Source organism: Astyanax mexicanus, chromosome 21 (assembly GCF_023375975.1).
Source record: "Astyanax mexicanus isolate ESR-SI-001 chromosome 21, AstMex3_surface, whole genome shotgun sequence".
In the NCBI taxonomy this organism is placed as follows: Eukaryota; Metazoa; Chordata; class Actinopteri; order Characiformes; family Acestrorhamphidae; genus Astyanax; species Astyanax mexicanus.
Genome location: NC_064428.1, coordinates 1,992,501 through 2,013,873, shown reverse-complemented (window position 1 = coordinate 2,013,873; position 21,373 = coordinate 1,992,501). Strand labels below are relative to the sequence as shown.

Below are 21,373 nucleotides of genomic sequence, written 5' to 3'. Positions count from 1 at the left end.
AACCATACTCAATATGACAAAACACTTTTTTTTTTCTCAAAAACACACTACTGCAACAAAATGAAAATTACATTTTATTACCGCATACGATATGACATGGCACACCCCTAACTGAGACATGAAAAAAAAAAAAGAATATTTAGCAGATTTGTAACAGAAGTCAATAATCCAGAATGTCATGATGCTAATAGTGCACTCTTAATATCCCTATATATCCAGGATTAAAGTAAAATAAATGATAGTGTACAAATATAATCTGTCTCTAGTAACGTTAGATATATAATGGAAAATTAGAAACTCTGAATTTTTCTTTTGCTAAAAACAGAAAAAGTAGTAACTTACACTTATGTGATAAAAGGGGTGGTTGATATGACACGATATTGTAGGGTATTAAATCGTTCACGATATTCAAAAATGATTGCGTACGATACGATGTGATACTTCACTAGTTTAAATATAATTGATTTCAATTTGAGATTTTTCAAATGAAGTGATCCATGAACTCTTAGATCAAAACTGAGAAAGCTTTCAAAGAAAAGCTTAATTGCTTCCAGTTCAGTAATAGCAGTCTGGTGACAGCTAATGTTGAAGTGTTTAATACATAAACAAGTAAATGAATAAATAAAAAATAGTCAACAATGAAGCGGTTTATTTCACATCAGATGAAGGTGGGATTAATAGTTGGAAAATTTGGACAGCTGTAACCTAGCTAGCGTTAGATTAGTTGGATTTTTACATATAACGTTAACCCGAACTAACTAGTTAAAGTAGCTAGTTAGGTAGATAACCTAGATAAAGTAAAAGTAAGCTAACGTTAGCTTGCGTTGGCACTTCACTTTTTAATTTGAAAGAAGCTAACGTTACTGGCTAACGCTTAGCACAAATATTTTAACTGACAGCAGGGTACCAAAAACCTTTTCTGCTTTAAATGACATAGGTTTACTAATAATACTAGCTTAGCTAGCGAGTTAAGCTACTTAATTAGCTAACCTATAGGTTAACGGTTACGAACATTAATAGTTAGTTAGCTAAGCTAGCTAGTTAATGTAACGTATTGTACCGGTGGCAGAGAGGGAAAGGTTGAAGTGAAAATATAAGTACCTGTACACAATAGAGCTATATAAATATATATAAAATAAATATCTCTCTTACCGTTTTATAAGGGGTCGAACCCTAACACACACTTTAACTGCGGACTCCTCGCCCATTTCTCCTCATACCCGTCACAAAAATACAGAAACACACACAACCACCCGAACCCCGTCGTCCTAACGACTCCTACTGACTGTTACATTTGTATCTGCGCTGGAAAGGGTTTAAAAAATTTAGCGACTTTTGATTGGGCGCCGTCAAAAGGCGTTCGCCCAATCCCGAACCGCCATTCTCTCAGAGGGGGTTCGTCTGGCCTCCAGGGGGCGCTCCAGAGTGAGACCAAAAATGAATGGGTTCATACACGAAGCTGTAGTTATATAAATAACGTTAGTTAGTGTTAGTTATACTGGGGTACGTTTCCCAAAAGCGTAGTTGCTAACTACGTTAGCAACTTACTTAGTTTGGACGATGCAGCTGCGACGCAGGTGTTTCCCAAAAGCGTGGTTGGAACTATGGAGGTAACCACGTTAGTAACTTGCATAGTGCGAACCTTAGTTAAGCTACTCAGGTGTTTCCCAGAACCGTGGTTCCAGCGAATGTTCGCAACTACCGTGGTTCAGCTGCGTCGTTCCAACTACAGCTCTAGACCTGTCGTTAAGAGCTTAGTTCCTGGTGGTTAGTGCAGACGATGGACGGTAGGATTCAGAAAGCTGATAAATCACATTAATATTGCTGCACGAGGATTTAAGATATCAAAAGTACCTATTTCTTTTTAATGTTTGTGTTTATTACATTAATTAAGCCACTTCACTTTTACCAATGTGCGCCCAGGTAAAATAATACAATTCAGTCCTTTTTTTAATGTATGTCTTTAACATTTAGCTTTATTTGGCAAACATGAATTCAGTGTAGTGAAAAGAGAAGTGCTCTTTAGCTAAAATGTATTTTACAGTCTTGGAAAGATGTATGCCAATTATTCAAGCAGGCATCTCTTGAGTAAAGATAACTTGTGCTGTGAACATTTATGAAATAGTTAATAATTATTTTTTTAAACCCATTGTGCTATATGCACTCTGTGAATAAGATATGCAATAAGCAGGTGTTTTGAATTACCTAATTATCCTCTGCAGGTAACAGGGCCAGACAGAGTGTGAATAAAGAAAATTTATTATTTAGCCAATACAACGTGTTTCTAGGCCTATACAAATGTTATCAATTAGTATTTGTTAAATAATATATTACAGGAAATACGTAGAAATATGTAGGCTACATTAATATATATGTAAAAAATAATAACATTAATTGCCATTATGAAAAAAACATTAAGAGAATAAAACCACGACTGGGATTCGAACTAGGCGTCCATCCGGTGTTCTGTCGAGTTTTGCTACCCTGTCAAACCATATTATCCTAGTGCACATGTGTCAAACACAAGGCCCGCGGGCCAAATGTGGCCCGCCACGTCTTTTTATGTGGCCCGCGAGAGCTTGTAAGATCTTAGTGTCTATAATAAATAAGTCAGAAGCGTTCTTTGACCAAAAAATACATTTCCCTCAATGCTTGTCGATTGTATTACCCGCAAAGTTACGGCTTACTGCCACTACACGGCAGTGTAGTCATTGATGTGGAAACCCTGCCGGACGGAAGGTGTAACTTCGCGGGTGGAATTGAGACATATAAATGTTTATCCCATAATGTCCAGAAAAAGAGAAGTTGATGCAGACGGACGGCTGTGCTTCAAGGCGAAAGACCGGTATGCCTTTTGTGTTACGAAGAGTGTTACTGACCAAAATAAACGCTTTTTAGGAGAGATATAAGTTCTGTGTAAATATTTATAAGACAATAGCTGACAAAATCTGTTTTAATGACGTTAATAAACATCACTGGGACAGCGCTAGTCACAGTTTCACCTCAGCAAAGGACGAGGACGTGAATCACTTATCTAACCAGCCTTTACTGATTTCTGCCCCCAATAACCCTTTCAATAACCTCCAATAGCCTTTAATAGTCTTCAGTAGCCTTCAACAGTCTAACCTTGCAGCCGTGGTGTGTCCACTAAACTCCGTAGTTATAAACATCCTGAGGTTAGCAGCGCGATAACTGACCTGTTTATAATGTAATCCCAGCAGTGACTCATGCTCTAAACGGCTGCTGTTAGCTGATTGGGCTGAAAGATGAACTGTAGAGAGCTGTATTATTCGGTTACAAAAATCTTTATTTCATACACAGAAGAACTTAAAATTTTTAAAAACGCTCCAGACTGGCTGAGCTGAGCCCTGTAGCCCGTGGCTGGGCTGTAGCTCTGACTCAGTAAACACTGCGGACTTGTGGTGCTGCTGCTGCAGCTCCCACTAGTGGTTGGATGAGGAACTGCTAAATCTGAGGAAATGCTATGTTCTTAACAGCTCACAATTTTTGATTTTATATTTATTAAGCCTTATTTCAGTTAATAATTTCAAGTTAATATAACTTGATGTCATTTCTATTCACTAGAATAGTTTGATTCTTGATTGATGGAGTTTTTGGATTTCATGACATGACAAATTAAAAGGATTTATGTTAATAGAGCAACAAGCAAACATTTTTTCCATGCAACTGTAATATTTGATTGAATAAATAATATATTGAGAGTTATTTAACATTAAGGAGTAATTACATTCATTTACATATATTACATTTGGTTACATTTTATTACATTTATAAGTTACATCTGGCCCTCGGAGGACAGCCAATATGCCAATGTGGCCCTCGGCCAAAATGAGTTTGACACCCCTGTCCTAGTGCATATTTAATTTTTAAATATAAAATTGCTAGAAAAAGCCCCATATTTAAACATGCTTTCGGTAGAATATTTGGAAAGCCTGAATCAAAATATCAGGAGACAGTTTTGGGTTATTAGGGTGATTATAAACCTTATTTTTTTATTATTGCTAACTTATTATTACTTTCATTATCATCAGCTGTCATTTACGCATTTGTAATACTCAGAAATAATGGCAAGGGGTTCCTGGTTTTTTAATGCAACCAAAAAGAACAGAATTACCATAAAAAAAACAATAAATAAATAAAAAATGTTTCCACGCATAGACGCTGGTGTTGAGAAGCACATCTCGATGGGTTGCACAATTCGACAGAACACCGCGCGCTGCACGTCGTAGGCGCTCTGCTGAACCACTGAGTAACACATTTCTCATGTCTCATTTTAATAAGACTCATTCAGAATGGTGATTATTTTATTTAAAAAAAATATTGCAATAGCAAATATGTGTATGTTTTTTTTAAGTAACACTGTCTGTTACAAATAATAATGAATATATAGCAATTATTGTCTACATTTTACTTGCAGTTCATTGTTATTTTATTAATAGTATTGTTGTCCGTTATGTTCTGGTGATAATTACAATATAAATAGCCTAAATGATACATTAGTAACATATTTTTGGCATAATATTTTAAAGATTGTGAGTTTTGCACGTTTTCTGCTGGGAAAGTCTGGCCGAACACATCTGGAAACACCTTAGTTAAGACCACGGTGGTTCAAACCAACATAGTTCAGACTTCTGTGGTACCAACAAAGTACGATGGTTTCGGGAAACGGTCGTACTTCAGATGTTAGTTAGTTTAACGATGCATCGTACCACGTTAGTTCAATGCTAGGCTCCGTCGTTGTACGGGAAACGCACCCCTGAACAACAGTGTATTTATTTTCTCAACATAGAAACAAACATAACATTTTTAAAACATTAAGCATTTAAATTTTATCGTATTAGCCTTTATTTTATTTCCAAAATATATATTGTGGCGTGGAAGAGGAAGGAGGACCCGTGAGACTCATGACAAGTACTCAAAGCTCTTTATTGAACCGGCTTGCCACTCGCTTACAGCCTTTAACAAGGCTAGGAGAGCGAAACCCAACTCTCTACACAACACAACACACAGCCAGGTCCCCAGACCTTCTCCCTCCCTACTCCATGGTAAATGCCCTCGCCGGCACCCATCTGCATAGCCCCTCCCCATAACCTAGGAAACGGGGGAGGGGCCAACTACGTAGGCTAGGGCACACCGCACACATACACACACACAGACACACAGAGACAGGCACACACACACAGACGCCACATAGCCCCCCCCTCAAGGGTCAGCCGTCCCGGCGACCCCACAAACTCAACATAAACCCCATAAACAACAAAACATGTGTTTTTTTTTTTTTTTTTTTTTACAATTAGTCACAGACAAAGTCCCGAAGGCGGGCAGGCGGCCTCCTCACCCGCGGCAGCCTGGAGGGGCCGGGCACAGCGCCGCCTGCCAGCGGCTCCGAAGAGCCAGAGTTCGGGCCAGGCTCAGGTGCAGGGCCGGCGGGCACCGCACCGCTGTCCCCAGTGTCCGTCAGCTTCGGCCTATATGGGGCCAGCCTGTCCCGGTGCACGATCATCGTGCGTCTGCCCCACCGGATCCGATAGACCACCTCCCCAAGTCTGGAGAGCACCCGGCACGGACCCACCCAGGCCGACTGGAGTTTCGGGCACAGTCCCTTTTTGCGCTGCGGGTTGTACAGCCAAACCCTCGCCCCCGCCTCCAACGGGTCCCCGAAGCGCGCGCTTCTGCTTCTGTCCGGCAGCCGACTGGTTCGAGCGCGCGAGCCCGTGCGCTAAATCCAGTGAGGACAAAAGGTCCGAAACGAAAGTGGGCGTGTCCTTAGCGACCTCACCCCCGTCAGGAGGCGCCCCGAAGGCCAAAGTCACCGGCGTCCGCAGCTCGCGACCAAACATAAGCAGCGCCGGCGTAAATCCTGTCGTCTCCTGCACGGCCGAGCGGCAGGCCAGCAGCACGACCGGTAGATGTTTGTCCCAGTCGCGCTGGCCTTTGCTCGACACCATGGCCAACTGCGTCGCCAGCGTGCGGTTAAACCGCTCCACCAGCCCGTCACTCTGCGGATGAAGGGGCGTCGTCCTGGTCTTGTGTATGCCCAAGATGCGGCAGACCTCCGCCATGACCTCCGACTCGAAGTTCCTCCCCTGGTCGCTATGCAGCTCCTCCGGAACCCCGAATCTACAGAAGAACTCTCGCACCAGGACATCAGCAGTAGTGACCGCCCCTTGGTCCGGCACCGCGTAGGCCTCCGGCCACTTTGTAAAGTAATCCATCGCCACCAAGACATAGCGGTTCCCAGAGTCCGTCACCGGGAAGGGGCCCAACACATCCACGGCCACCCGCTCCATCGGGCCGCCGCACTGATAGGGGTGAAGTGGGGCGCGGGGCGCCCTCGCGGGGCCTTTCTTGGCGGCGCACACGTCACAGCAGTGCACAAAGAGCTCCACATCAGCCCTGCACCCAGGCCAATAGAAACGCTGTCTCAGGCGCTTCAGGGTTTTGGTAACGCCAAAGTGCCCAGCCCCAGGCGACCCATGGACTCCCCGTAGGACCGAATCCCTAAGCGCCCGCGGTATCACCACCCGAAACACGCGCTGCCCGTTCGCCGGATCCTCCCAGGTATGACACAGCACGCCATCAGACAGGCTAAAGCTAGCCCAGTTGGAGCGCAGCGCTTTAGCGACCGGACCCAACGGCACCACCTCCTCCCACGACGGCGTGACATTCGCCTCGAGCGCGTGTACGGCCCACATTAAGTCGCGATCCGCCCGTTGCGCATCTCGTATCTGTTCCACGGACACCTGCGCCACCACTACACCGCCGGTCACATCCGCTGAGACTGCAGCGCAATGAGCAGTCTCAGCGGATTTCTCCTCCGCACGAGCGCAATGCTTACAGTCCAAGGCCACACACGGCCGGCGCGACAAAGCGTCCGCGTTACCATGGCTACGGCCCGGTCGGTGCACAACCTCGAAGCTAAACTCCTGAAGCCTAGATATCCAGCGTGCGAGCTGGCCCTCGGGCTCGCGGAAACGCATGAGCCACTGAAGCGAGGCGTGGTTGGTGCGCAGCAGAAACGGGACCCCATACACATACGGTCGGAAATGCTTAAGGCCCTCGACCACCGCGAGTAGCTCCCGGCGCGTCACGCAATAGTTACGCTCCGCCTTGTCCAGGCGGCGACTATAGTAAGCTATTACGCGCTCTGAGCCATCCTGAACCTGCGATAGAACCGCTCCGAGGCCACGGTCGCTCGCATCCGTATCCACAATGAAGCTCTCCGACATATTCGGATACGCAAGAACGGGAGCATTGCATAGACGGCTTTTTAGCTCCCCGAACGCTCGCTCCGCCTCGTCAGACCAACGGAATGTCACACCCGGTCTAGTTAAATTGTGAAGCGGTGCCGCCACGTCCGCGAACCCCCTGATAAACCGCCTGTAATACGACGCGAGCCCCACAAAACTACGAACCATTTTCGCGTTACGTGGGACAGGCCAGTCACGGACCGCCTCCGTCTTTTTAGGGTCGGTTTCCACACCAGCACCGCTCACTACATGGCCCAGAAAATTCACGCGCTGCCTCAGCAAGTTACACTTCGCCGGGTTGAGCTTCAGGTTAGCCGCCTGAATCGCGCCGAGCACCACCTCGAGGTGAGAGAGCGCGGAGTCGAAGTCGGTCCCGTGCGCCATGACGTCATCCAGGTAAACAACGCAGCACGAACGCGGGATCCCGCTTAACACGCGCTCCATAAGACGCTCGAAAGTAGCCGGCGAGTTACACAACCCAAACGGGAGCACCGTGAAATGCCATAGAGCCGAGCCAAGCGAGAAAGCGGTTTTCTCCCTATCCCCTTCAGCCAGGGGCACCAACCTTCAGCCAATACCCGCTCCTCAAATCTAGCGAGCTGAACCAGGCTGAGCCTGACAGCTGATCTAGCGTATCGTCGATCCTGGGAAGCGGATAAGAGTCGAGCTTCGTGACGGCGTTAAGTCGGCGATAATCAACACAAAAACGCCAATTCCCGTCCTTCTTTTTTGCAAGGACCACCGGGGCCGACCACGGGCTGCTCGAAGGCTCAATAACGCCCGCACTCGCCATATCACGGACTAACTGCTCAGCCGCCACGCGTTTCGCAAATGCCAGACGGTGCGGTCTCAGCCTGATGGGCTGGGCGTCGCCTGTGTTTATAGAATGAAACGCGAGGCTAGTCCTAGTACACTCGCGCTCAGACACAGCGAAGCTAGCGCGAAAACGCTCAATCAGGTCGCGTAAGCGCAGTTGTTGGGGCTCTGATAAGCCCACACAACTGCGCTCCAGCATCTCTTCAATCGGATCGATAATTAACCCCTCATCTAACGGACCCTCGACCGTAACGTGCACCGAATCACACACATTGCCACCCCCAGGTTCACTTACCCCGCACTCGTCGCATTTCTCTACGGGGAGTCCAGTCACCAGCACCGAGCCCCGTGCACAGTCAATAACGGCTCCAACGCGTGCGAGCAGGTCCTTGCCCAGAATGCACGGGTCGTTGATGTGCCCGACCCAGAACTCCTGCTGAAAGGGGCCCTTGCCAACATCAACAGTCAGCTCCGTTAATCCCAGGAGAGCGATAGGATCTCCGGTGGCCGAAGAGAGAGCGATGCGCCGGCTGCAGTCCATCCCAAACTCGCCTGCCACATCCATCGCGAGCTCAGGCTTTATCAGCGAGACTGACGAGCCCGTGTCCACCAGCGCGTCCACCGTTACTCCATTCAGCGTGCACTTCAGAAAATAGCCGCCGGGTCCGACAGCTCCGTGATCAGGTCCCGAGGGTAATCCTAGAATCCCTGGGGCCACCGTAACCCTCACTTGGTGGTCCCAGCTCCGTTTCCCCGACCGGCCGCACTGCGCTCGCTTGTGGCCACGCCCCCCGCAATGCCAGCACTCCAGTTGCGCATCAGGCCGGCTCCGCCTCCATCTCGGTGGATCATGGGCTCCGGGCGACGCCCCCCACGGTCCCGGATGGCTGGACAGGATGAGTTCGGACCGCTCAGCCACCTCCACCGCGGCCTCCAGGGTCTGCGGGTCGGCCAGTCTCACATGTTTGCGCAGCTCGCCTGGCTCCAGGGCGCGCAGGAAATTATCCAGCGCGAGACTTCTCTGAGCCGCTCGCGGGAATGCCGGATAAGCTTTGCGGGTTAGCAGAGCCATCTCAGATGCCAGCACGCCCAAAGTCTCTCCCCGCTGCCGGCGCCGGTCCGCCACTAGCATTTTGGCGGCCGCCTCGGAAGGTTGGCGGCTGAAGCGGGTTCTCAGCGCCCGTGTCAAGTCAGACAGCTCGCAGCGGCACTCCGCGGGGAGCTCGATCAGCACCCTCAGTGCGTCTCCCTGCAGCGCCAGACAGAGGTTGGCCGCCGTCTCAGCATCCGTCCAGCCTGCACGGCCCGCCACGATCTCCAGCTGAACTTCGAAGGCCGTCCAGTCAGCGCTGCCGTCATAGCATGCCAGGCGGGGATGAGCCGTCAAGCTCGCCGTCAGCGCGCCGTCCATTCTGGGAGCCAGCGCCGCCGTCTCCACGCCATCCGCTCCGCGAGCCGGCGCTGACGTCATCGCGCCGTCCACTCCGTGAGCCGGTGCCGCCGTCCTCGCGCCATCCGCTCCGCGGGCTCGACCTTCGGACAGCCTGCTGGCGCCGTCAGTTCTGGGTCCGCTCCGCTGGCGAGTCTTGCCTCTCGTCCGCTGGTCCGCCGTTATCCTCTTCAGCCGTTCGATTTCCCCTGCCAGCTCCTCCATATCATCCAGCAGGGCCGCTTCTGACACCAAATGTGGCGTGGAAGAGGAAGGAGGACCCGTGAGACTCATGACAAGTACTCAAAGCTCTTTATTGAACCGGCTTGCCACTCGCTTACAGCCTTTAACAAGGCTAGGAGAGCGAAACCCAACTCTCTACACAACACAACACACAGCCAGGTCCCCAGACCTTCTCCCTCCCTACTCCATGGTAAATGCCCTCGCCGGCACCCATCTGCATAGCCCCTCCCCATAACCTAGGAAACGGGGGAGGGGCCAACTACGTAGGCTAGGGCACACCGCACACATACACACACACAGACACACAGAGACAGGCACACACACACAGACGCCACAATATTCATCATATAGTCATCAAGCAGTAACAAGAGGTACAGATGTACAGACTGTTGTCAGGTTAACAACCAAAAGTACATACCCATACCAGAAGGAAAAAACAGAGATAAGACAAACAACAAAAAAAGAAAAAGAATAATACACTTTATTAAAATTCTTTAATCACATTGATTATATTTAGTGTCTTTTAATTATTTGAATATTCTATAAGAAAAACATAATGTTTGAATTCTTCAAAATAGACATACATACATATATATATATATATATATATATATATATATATATATATATATATATATATATATATATATATATATGTATGCAATAATATGCGAAGAAGTATATTTGACTGTTTACAGTCTTACTATATTCTTACATTCTTGTGGTAAGCTTTTTAAAACATATTTTTTGAAAAAAAAATTTTTTTTCATTTGTTGCCTTTGGGCGGTAGCATTATTTGGATCATTTTTGCTAGGGCCATCCTGATAAACCAGTGGGGATTCAAATAATCAGCTTATTATTAAAATCTAAAAAATGTCTTAAAAATAAACTTTCCAAAGAAAAAGTCTCTCAAGCAGTGATGTAATGTTTTTCTCCCCCCAAAAAATAATTTATGTCATAAAGGGGTTAAAACTTGTTTTGATACTTTTTGAAGTTAGAAAGCTTAAAAATGTATAAAACTCGGTTTTGAGAGAGACAGTTTTACTTTTTGAATATTGTCTTCGTCAAATGTAAAACAAGTATACTAGCTGCATAATTTTGACACACTGTATCCCACAGTGTCACAATGTGATTCTTAATGAATGAATTTCTTAAAGAATTGACCTTTAGAAAATCTCTAAAATTATTTTTTATATATAAAAAGGTTTTATCTTTCTCCTGGGAATATACTGTTTTGTAGATACTTGTTTTTATTGGACAGCAACTATATTAAACCTCCCTAATATCAAGTTATAAGCTTTTTAAACTCAGTGCTCTGCCTGTAACTCCAGCATCAGTTCACCAACAAGTCCAGAAGGCCAGTCAGCGCACAGTAGCAGCAATGCTAGTAATCTACTGTTGTCCAAAATCACTTTCTGCAGAAAAAACTAAAATAAACAGGTATGATTTCTTTGCCATTAAAGCAAAATAACTATATTTATTTTCTAAATCTAAATAAATATTCCGTACAGGGAGTTAATTATTATTTATTCATTATTTAATTATTATTTTAATTAGAGTTTTGAGCCGTTTAGCTTAATTCAACATCATTCATAAACGACTGAATCGCGGGCTCCCTCTAGCGGATAGCAGTGATTTAACAGGAACTAATTGTGTCTGATTGTCTGATGTTTTTGGGACTTGGGTCATTGAAAAACTATGATTATTAATTTAAATTGTTAAATTAAATTTAAATTAAAATATTTAAAAAACTGATTCAAACTGCTTTTTAAAGTATTTACATCTTTTTGAAAACTTTCCAGTCTTATATCTTTTGTGACTAATGTGAATTTGGAAGGCTATAGGTGTGTCAAAATGTCAGGATGCCTGACCAATAGAATGTTTCAAAATGACAAAATATATATATTTTTTGCATTACTGCAACAACATCAAGTCTTTACAATTTGATTATACCTGCAAAACAAGTTGCAGTAAATATATAACATGCATACATACATTTTTAGGCTAAAATGGCTTAATTCAGTAGTAAATGGTTTGGAATGTTGAGGACTTCAAAGTCACAAGACCAAATAACAAGATTTTTGGCAAAATATTTATTTGAAATAAACATGAATGAATACCTAGTACATTAAAACATTAAAAAGATATTTTATTTTTAAATTATTTGCACAATAAATAGACATTTACAGCTTTTTACAGAATGACAATTTAAAAATGATTGTTGTCAAAAACAAAATATCCAGTTATCAGTGTTTTAAAAAAAAATTGGGTATTCTTTACTGAATCTAAAATAATGTTATGTAACAATCAGTCACCTCTCATATGAGTGGCACAGGTTGGGAGCCATAGAGAGCACAATTGGCTTTGCTCTCACACTGTGTGATGTTACATGTGATTTGGAGAAAGCTAGCTTGCTAGCTTAGTAGCATTGTGTGATGGGGCAGTGGTGGCTCAGTGGTTAGAGCTCTGGGTTCCTGTATCAGTATTAGGGTTGTTTGAACACAAAGGCCAAATTGAATTAGATATGAATAAAATTGGGTAGAAAACTGGAATACATAACAAATAAACAAATAAAAATGAAGGAAAAATATTGAAACTATTCTGTTTAAAAAAATATGATAGAAATATGGCCTAACGCTGCAGGTAGAAGCTTATCTCAGCATGGCCACTCAGCATACCAATGCTTAACTCTATGAGGAAGCAAAAGCATGTCCTCTATATTTAGTAAATGCCTTTGCCTTCGTTGTTAAAAATCTTCACACAACCTTTCAGAGCTAATGAATTTTTCCATTTCTCCAGCTCCAATAAACTCAAAAATACCAGTCACATGGTGTATCAAGAACAGACAATCAGAATCTACCAAAGGCTACAAATTATAGTTATAGTTCCAGTCCTAGCCAGTTATGTCTAACCAGTTTTGATTAGGGATGCACTGAATAATAATTTTGGGAAAGATGTATATCGAACATTGATGTTTTTGATGACACAATCTAATCACAACAAGCGTGGAGTGATGTGTTTATTGTAAATTAAGCAAATATGTCAGATCTGTGGTAGCATTTTAAAAAATGTCAGAGAATGACCCAAGAATGTCAGTTTGCATTCTGCTGAACAAATGGCAAAATGAATGAAAACAAAATTGGAAAAATTAACTATTTTGTTGGGTTTCAGCCACATTAATTTCGGTGCATCCCTAGCTGTGATAAATCTCAAATGGCATCAATTGAACTCATAAAAGTAACTTTTTTAAGTTACTTCTTTAATGTTGAACCAAGAGATTAATCTAGATTAATCATCTAATTTTGACTAACGTTCTTTGAGAATTAGAAGTACATGAGATCAAAATGTAAACATAAAAAAACATACAGAGCAAAAAGACAGCAATGCATTTGATGTCACTATTCAAACCAAGAAGCATCACTCATCAACACAGACCAGGTTCAGCTCTAAAGGTAAAATGCATGAACAGGTACAATAAGGAAAGGATGCAGAATTCCCTTCTTTGATCCCTTTCTATCCGTGGATGTTCAGTTTGATGAAGAGCAATGAAACGAAGGTTTAATAAAAGTCTCTCAACGTTCCATTAAAAAGTTTAAAAAGCTTCAGCCTAAGAATTAATTCCAAAGCAGAGAGCGGGAAAGCTCACTGGTGGTTCAACCCTGCAGAAAAAAAGGATACATACAGTATATATTCACTAATACTGCAATATTCACAAATACTGCTCTGCCCTGACTCTCTTTCTTGACATTAATATTTTTAAAAACATGTATGAAGTCTTTTATTTTTATGATGATGTAAAAAAAATAATAATAACTTCTTTACTCTCATACTGGACATTAAACCACCACAGCGAGTATACGCTGAAGGAAAAGGGAGGGAAAGTTCTTTCAGCATGGAGAGGTTGATGGTTTATGATATGCTACAGGTGGAGGACTTTGGCTGCTCCAGGATGGACTCGCGCCGCAGGTCATTGGGCACTGTGCCTCCAGGACCCCACACGTTCAGCTCTCCGAAGATGCCCGTCTCGATCATCTCTTCCTGCCAGGATATGGGGATATTCCCAGAGGAGAACTCATCAAAAAACTCTTTGTCTGGGTCTTCCAGCATGACCCCTTTCACAGTGGAGAAGGCACCCACGTCGTCAAGGTCCTTGGCATAAACGGTCTTCGAATCAGGTATGAATGGAGGTGTCAGAATTCCTATGAGACAAAGGTAACAAATTATACTTAAATTAGACTCCTGAATTGATAAATACACCATCCACCAAACCCACATATAAATGTAATATTATGATAGGAGTTAATATTATATAATAAACTGTTGGCCGGTGTTTAACCTCACTCACGAGATAAAACCTCACAAAGTATACAGATGTGGGCCTTTCCAAGCTTCCCAAAGAATTTGGCACAACATAAGTTTTCCATTTTACAAATGTCTAGAGGGAAGTAATGCTTGTAACATGACAATAATACATAACCAACTATAATAAGAATCATACAAAAACATTTTAAAATCTCATATGAAAGTTCAAAATGAATTATTATTATTATGACTACTAATACTTTTATTTATGTCAAGTGATTACAACATTCTGAAGGACATTGTGAGTCAATAATTAGAATCTACAGTACCAATTAAAATTTTGGACACACCTCTTTTCATTCACTCAACTCAACACTCACAACAGCTGTGTTTCCATACCTGCATCAAGCTTCCTCCAGTTGAGACTGCTGAAGAACGGGTGGGCACGCAGCTCATCACAACTGCCATTCTTGAAGCCCAGTCTTTTGTCTACCTCCTTGGCTAGTAAGCCCTCACATACGGACTTGGCGTTCTCACTGAACTTCTCTGTGTAAGCTACTGGTTCATTCAGGATGCGCTTCTTCACCTCTTTGTTCTCCACCTGTGCAAGAAAGAAGTCAAGAATTAATACAAATCCAAAACCATTTTTGCCTTAAGTTGGCTGGGTGGGTCTATTGCTATCGACAGGGGTGGATTTTACCACCACGCAAACCACGCAATTGCTTGGGGCCCCAGGGATCAGGGGGCCCCACTGCTGGCCAAAAGGTTATCCAAAAAAAACCCTACAAGAAACAATGTAGTGATTTGCAATTCTCACAGACTCACATTTTAATCAGAGTAAAACATAGAACAAAATTCTGACATTTGATATGATACCTGCCTAAATATTTCAATACTGATACTAAAACAAAACCACATCAAAAAAATCTGAAACATTTAAACTTTAAGATCTGCTGATATTTTGCCAATTATGTGATCTGTGTTGTGTTTGGATTCTTTGAGGAACTTACACAAAGTGTTGAGTGTAGAGATGACTCTCTGAGTGAATCGGTTTGCCAAATCGTGTGCAAATTTGACTCAATGATTCAGAACATTGCAGAACATTTTCGCAGATTGTTGAACCTCTGATGAATTTTACCAGTCAGGTTGTAAGGAGCAGTTAAGCCACTCCACTGAAGTACAGCGTTATAAAAGAGTTTCAGTTTAGTTCTCCAGCATTATTAGCATTAGCCACTAACCTTGCTAAGCGCTAGCTCTTTGGCTGTCCAGAGGTGACTATTATCGGCCTGTGGCCTGCTGCTAACCACAGCTAGCCATGCTGGAGCAGCAGTAGCATTAGCCATTAACTGTGCTAAGCGCTAGCTCTATGGACATTCAGAGGTGAGTATATTGTACTGTAGTCTGTGTGTTTAACGTGTTAAAAAAGATATGTATAACGAACTGCCAGCTAATATTGCTCTGGCTTACCAAAACACTCAGGGTTCCTCAGTGTAACTCGGGTGTCGGGTGGCATTAGCAACTAACCACTAGCGGTTAGCCGTTAATGCAAATGTCCCAGTTTTAGTGTAAATCTGGAAATCTAAGCTTACTGTACATAAACGGAAGCACTTTACTCACCCAAATAAACAGTTTTTAGGAGTGCTCGTTTGACTTGTCTGACTCGTCTGATTTTTTAAAGAATTACAGCTTTGTTTACTTAGCTTAGCTTTACAGGTCTGGCTGAATTTAGAAAGAAAACATGGCAACACCCCTGTTCCTACCACTAGTTACTGGTTACTAGTGTCCCAAAAAAATGCGCCTTATAATGAAAATAGACCAGAAAATAGACATGTATTGAAAGTGCGTCTTATAATCAATGAAGTGTGCCTTATAGTGTGAAAAATAAAGTAATATGTCTTATTTTCAACATCTGATATGTATTCTATTAAATACATATGAAATAAGGGTCTATGAGATTTGAAAATCATTGCATTGTGTTTTTGTTTACATTTATTGAAATTTCACACAGCGTTTAATTTATTTATTTAATGTATAATTTATTAGTTGTAACATTAATAATTTCCAGTTCCCCTATCTATTTAGGTAATCCCTTATCACTTTATACCACCATAAAGTATGCAGGGAGGATGAAGGCTAGCGTGTGCTATGAGGGCAACCAGCCACTTCTCTAGGAACTACTGCAGACACAAGGGCACTGTCAGGTCTGTTATGTTAGCTAACAGATACCCACACAAGCTATCATCACACTTAGTGACATGGAGGGAGAGGAAGGGTAATAATGCTCTCTCATGAAAATAACTCTCAAGCAGTGCAAAGCTGTCATCTAAGCATGAAGTGCTACTTTGAAGAATCTTAAATATAAAACATATTCTGGTTTGTATCTAATATGTTTTTCTTTATAGTTTGAGTGACGTTTAGTATTATAATAATAAAAAACTAAATTTAAGGTGTGTCCAAACTATTTTTCGCACTATAAGGCACCCTTAAAATCCTTTAATTTCCCCCAAAATCATCAGTGCACCTTATGAATTTTATCAGTCAGGTTGTAAGGAGCAGTAAAGCCACTCTGCTGAAGTACAGCATTATACAGGAGTTTTCGTGAATTTTCTCCAGCACTAAGACTGGAGTAGCATTAGCATTAGCCACTAACCACTATTTTCCCGTTCAGAGGTGAGTATTATCGGCCTGTAGCCTGCTGCTAACCCCGGCTAGCACTACTGGAGTCGCATTAGCATTTCCCGCTAACCATGCTAGCTCTGCCGCCCCAGTTAGCCGCAAATGCTAATGCTCTAATCTTAGTGCTGGAGAAATTCATAAATCCTAAGCTTACTGTAAACAAGCGGAAGCACTTTACTCACACAAACAGTTTTCAGAAGAGAAATCTGTGTAGATAAACATCTAGCACTCGTTTGACTTTTTTATTCTTTTATATTTTAGTAATTTTGTTTACTTAGCTTAGCTTTACTTAACCTAGAAAGCTACCCTGAATCTCACATTTTATTCACACTCATTTTAGAGCAGAACTAATTAAATGCGTCTCTAATAATCAGTACTGAAGTGTGGTGAAGAGTTACCTTCTCTCCTCGGGTCCTGAAGGGGCCTTTGGCAGCAATGAACTCATAAAGAGTGACCCCAAGCGTGAAGTAATCTACAGAGTAGTCGTACTCCTCTCCTTTCAGCAGCTCTGGGGCCATAAACCCTGAAATCACACAGCAAATGTCAGATATGCCAGAGTATTTGCAGCCATGGGTAAATTCAAAATAAGACTTTTTAATGCCAATCAGAGACAATATTACGTGGTATAAACCTTTAGTATACAACTAGTTTACAGCCATCCATTAATCTCTTCCTGCAGAATCAGCATCAACACCTCACAGACAGTGACCAGACAGGGAAATAAATCCACAAGCCCAGGTATTAGATAGCCAGGCTAATAGTTTACTAGTTATATACTATAATATATACTATCCCACTTCTTTTTTGAAAGTATACTCCCTAAAAAAGACTTGTTTAAGAGTTTCATAAAGCAAACATATGGCAAAGTTTTGGTAGTTACATTTTGATTTTATCCATTTTTTAAATTTTATTTAAATGAATTTAATTGTATTTCTCCATTTATGAAGGCACTTTAGTAATGAATGATGTAAGGTTGTTTGTTGGAGTTTGATTCCAAAATGCACTAAAAACATTTTTATCCATTTCTGTTTTCCCGTGAAAGATGAGAGTGATCTTTAAACAAACCGGAATTTTCAGCATTTTGCATTATTTACCTCAATTGTCTTGCTAACAATGTGATTTGGAATAACTATTCTTACTATTGTTGCCTTACTAAAAGCACCTTTAAGAAAACAGCACCAAATTTTATTTGAAATAGTTTTTGACACTTTTGTCAGTTCACCTTTTACATTAAAGCACTGTTTGGTTTTATGACATGGTATTCAGTTTTAAGGCAGAATTATCAGTAAAACACAAGTTAAGTCATGCTTGGATCAGCAAACAACCAATAAAGAATTAGCCTTTGTTGTACAGACAAAGTGAGGCTGTGTGAGAGAGAGAGAGAGAGAGAGAGAGAGAGAGAGTTGTAGAACAAATCATATTCCACCACCACACACCTGGAGTCCCAGCGTAGCCCTTAGTCTTCTCTTGGCCGTCTGCTAACTCCACAGCCAAGCCAAGGTCAGAGATACGCACGTTACCTAAGAACAAACATCAGCACAAAGTCAAACAAACGTCAAGAGATTGTACTGGTAGCTAACAAGAGAAATCTTTTGCTTTGGTGATATTGTGAGTTGTATGTCTGTGTTTTACGAAGTACTTCTGTGCTGTGTACTCTACCCGTCATTACTGTGTGTATGTCGTTGAAGTGCACGGCAAAGAACATGCTAAAACTTCACACCTCCACAAACCGGCCAGCATCTAACAGTAACAGTTCTAACAGTAACTTTCACCTTCATTGTCCAGAAGAACGTTCTCTGGCTTGAGATCCCTGTAGATGATTCTCTTCTGATGAAGGTGCTCCAGGCCTTGAATGATCTGAGCAGAGTAATATCATGCCCTCGTCTCGTCAAAGCCTGGATTATTCTCATCTACGTTATAGATGTGATACCTGCAAAGACAGTGAGAACAAGAGAGCAATCAGAGTCTCAATGCAGATCTGAATGCAGATCAGTATGGTTGTGAATTAGAACCGTTTGAGCACATGCAGTTTTGTGGCTGTTGGGCAAATGAAACTCAATGGCTTGGGCATGTGTGCAAATGAATTGAAGTGAATAGGTATTTAATAGTATTGGATGCGGATTAGAATTTGTGGACCTGTGCCCGAATAAGAGCATGCAGTTTGATGGCTGCATGTTTACACATGGTTGGACAAAGTGAAGATTGGAATTTGAGATTGGGTACAGGTGAAAAGGAATAGAAGTGAATGGGAGTAATGGTGGATGAATAGGAAACAACAAGTAAATGAGTGCAGGTCAAATCAACAGTGAATTAGTTGTTTGAAATAATATATCTGAAATGGGAATACGGTAGATGAGTGTACATATCAGTCATTATTTTTAATATATACATAGAAATTGAGAGTTTTTCCATTATTTAAAAATGTCCTACATTGTAGTTTAATATTAAATTCATCCGAACTGTGAAGAAAAAACACATAGGAAAATTTAGTAAATAAATGTGTTTTACAAAATAGAATATGTTTAAAATTTTAGATTCTTCAAAGTAGAACCTCTTGCTTAGATAACAGCTTTGCTCAGCTTTATGATGTAGTCTCCTGTTAACAGCTGTGTCTTGTCAAGAGTTAATGACTTAATGTGTTTGAGAGGATCAGTTGAAAGTTGTGAAGAGGTAGAGTTGACATATACAATGAATAGCTCTATTTGAGCAATGTTTTAATCCATATTATGGCAAGAACAACTTAACTAAATAAAGAAAAAAATACTTTTTTATACTCCTAAAGTCTCATCAGGACTGCCCAAGGAATGGAAGGCCAAGGGTTACAAGTTAACAGCTTAATCCTAGATACGAGCACCTAAAAGCTTTACGGGTATTTTGGTTTAACACTTTTAAGTTACCATATGGTTCTATATGTGTTCCTTCATAGTCTGGATGACTAAAAATCTAAACATTGAATGTGAAGTTGCCAACCTTAGGTCTCCTCCATTCATGATGGTCATGACCAGGCAAAGTTCTGTCTTGGTCTGGAAGGCGTAGGCCAGGGTAACAATGAATCTACTGTGAACACGAGCCAGAATTCGTTTCTCCACCATGGCGCCCTAGAAAAGACCAGAAAAAACAATGACTCAACTTTTTCACAACAATCTAATTTATATATTTTATATATATTATATATATATTATATATATTTTTTCATATTTTGTTCATAAAATTATAGTCTAAAACATGAAGTACTGTTTAGTATGTGTGAAAATATACAGTATACATATGGACATAGTTTAAAGTAAAATGAACATTGTTGTTTTATTCTATAAACTACAGACAAAAAATTTCCCAAATTAATAAAAAAATTGTAATTTAAAGCATTTATTTGCAGAAAAGGCAAAATGGCAGCATTAAAAAAAGATGAAGTACTTTCAGACCTCAAATAATGTAAAGAAAACGATGTCAAAAATCTATATTTGATGGAATAATCACATTTTTCTGCATCTTGGCATGTTCTCCTCCACCAGTCTACACTGCTCTTGGATAACTTTATGTCTTGCTGGTGCAAAAAATCAAGCAGTTCAGTTTGGTTTGATGACTTGTGATCATCCATCTTCCTCTTGATTATATTCCAGAGGTTTTCAATATGGTAAAATCAAAGAAACCCATCATTTTTAAGTGTGCCCTTATTTTTTCCAGAGCTGTATTTATCTAGACACTGTAATTTTACTCCATTCCCCTTTACAAAACTCCTAAAGCTTCATCAGGTTGCTTGAGGAAATGAACTCTTCAGATATTGATCATAATTCCACTCTACAGTATATTTACCGTTACACACTCTAGTTCCAGTTCAAGGCAAAGAAAACTATAAAGCATATAACTAATTCATTGCCGTTTGATTATTTGAGTTTTATTTAATTTTAGGGAATGATTTGAGCACATGAACGGTAAATGTGTCTGTTATGTCACCAGCATCCGTTCCCTGTGCCAACTATATCCTCCTAGCTTGTGCACAGAGCTTCTGGAACAAATCTGTTCCATATTTAAATGTGTTGGAGTTGGCACTTCATAATGAGCTCAGTTGCTAATGCTGTAGCATTTATAATACCGTGTGCTAACTGTGTCCTAGCAACCAAACTAAGCTAACTACTAGCAAATTTTAAAGCAACATTAATTAGAGAAAACATGATTTCAGAAAATGGTCAGCTTTGGACAGAAAACTTGAAGGAGTAGAAAAAAAAACTTTTAATAAAACTTTTAATAGAAGTCGTCTTTTTGGAGCATTTGTATAGGTTTACTTATTATAGAATGTTGATTTAATGTTATGAACAACTACCAGATTTAAATTGTATATAAAAATAAAAAGGACAAAAATGGCAAGGCCTTTCGATGATACACAAAACTTGACTAATCTTAAGTTTTGCTAAAAATATTGAAACTTAAAGGTGAAACTTGGTGAAAAGGTGATTCAAAATTAGTAATTGTCTTTTTGCATCATTATTTTTTAAATCTCACACACTTTGATAATCACAACTAAAACTGAATTTGTTTAAAAACACTGAAAGTATTATAAATCCTTGCAGTGTATTTAAATCATCAAAAAAGTGGTTTGTTATCAACAATTTATTAGAGTATCACAGTAGGCAATATA

At 41.5% G+C, this 21,373-nt stretch overlaps 2 protein-coding genes and 1 pseudogene across 6 annotated transcripts in view; 1 reads left to right on the top strand and 2 right to left on the bottom strand.

Annotated features, from left to right (window-relative positions):
- The window catches only part of LOC125785703 (centromere-associated protein E-like), an 84,777-nt gene extending 83,478 nt beyond the window's left edge, over nt 1-1,299 (bottom strand). For all 5 annotated transcript variants that reach the window (XM_049469766.1, XM_049469764.1, XM_049469765.1 and 2 more), the window contains exon 1: nt 1,153-1,299. In XM_049469766.1, coding sequence (XP_049325723.1) covers nt 1,153-1,208 — 56 coding nt within the window. In that variant the 5' untranslated portion in view covers nt 1,209-1,299. The remainder of the gene's footprint in view (nt 1-1,152) is intronic.
- Nucleotides 1-21,373, top strand: part of LOC111194578 (protein diaphanous homolog 1-like) — a 275,332-nt gene that overhangs the window by 226,408 nt on the left and 27,551 nt on the right. The window lies entirely within an intron of this gene.
- LOC125785708 (rhodopsin kinase GRK1-like) lies at nt 11,892-19,863 on the bottom strand (annotated as a pseudogene).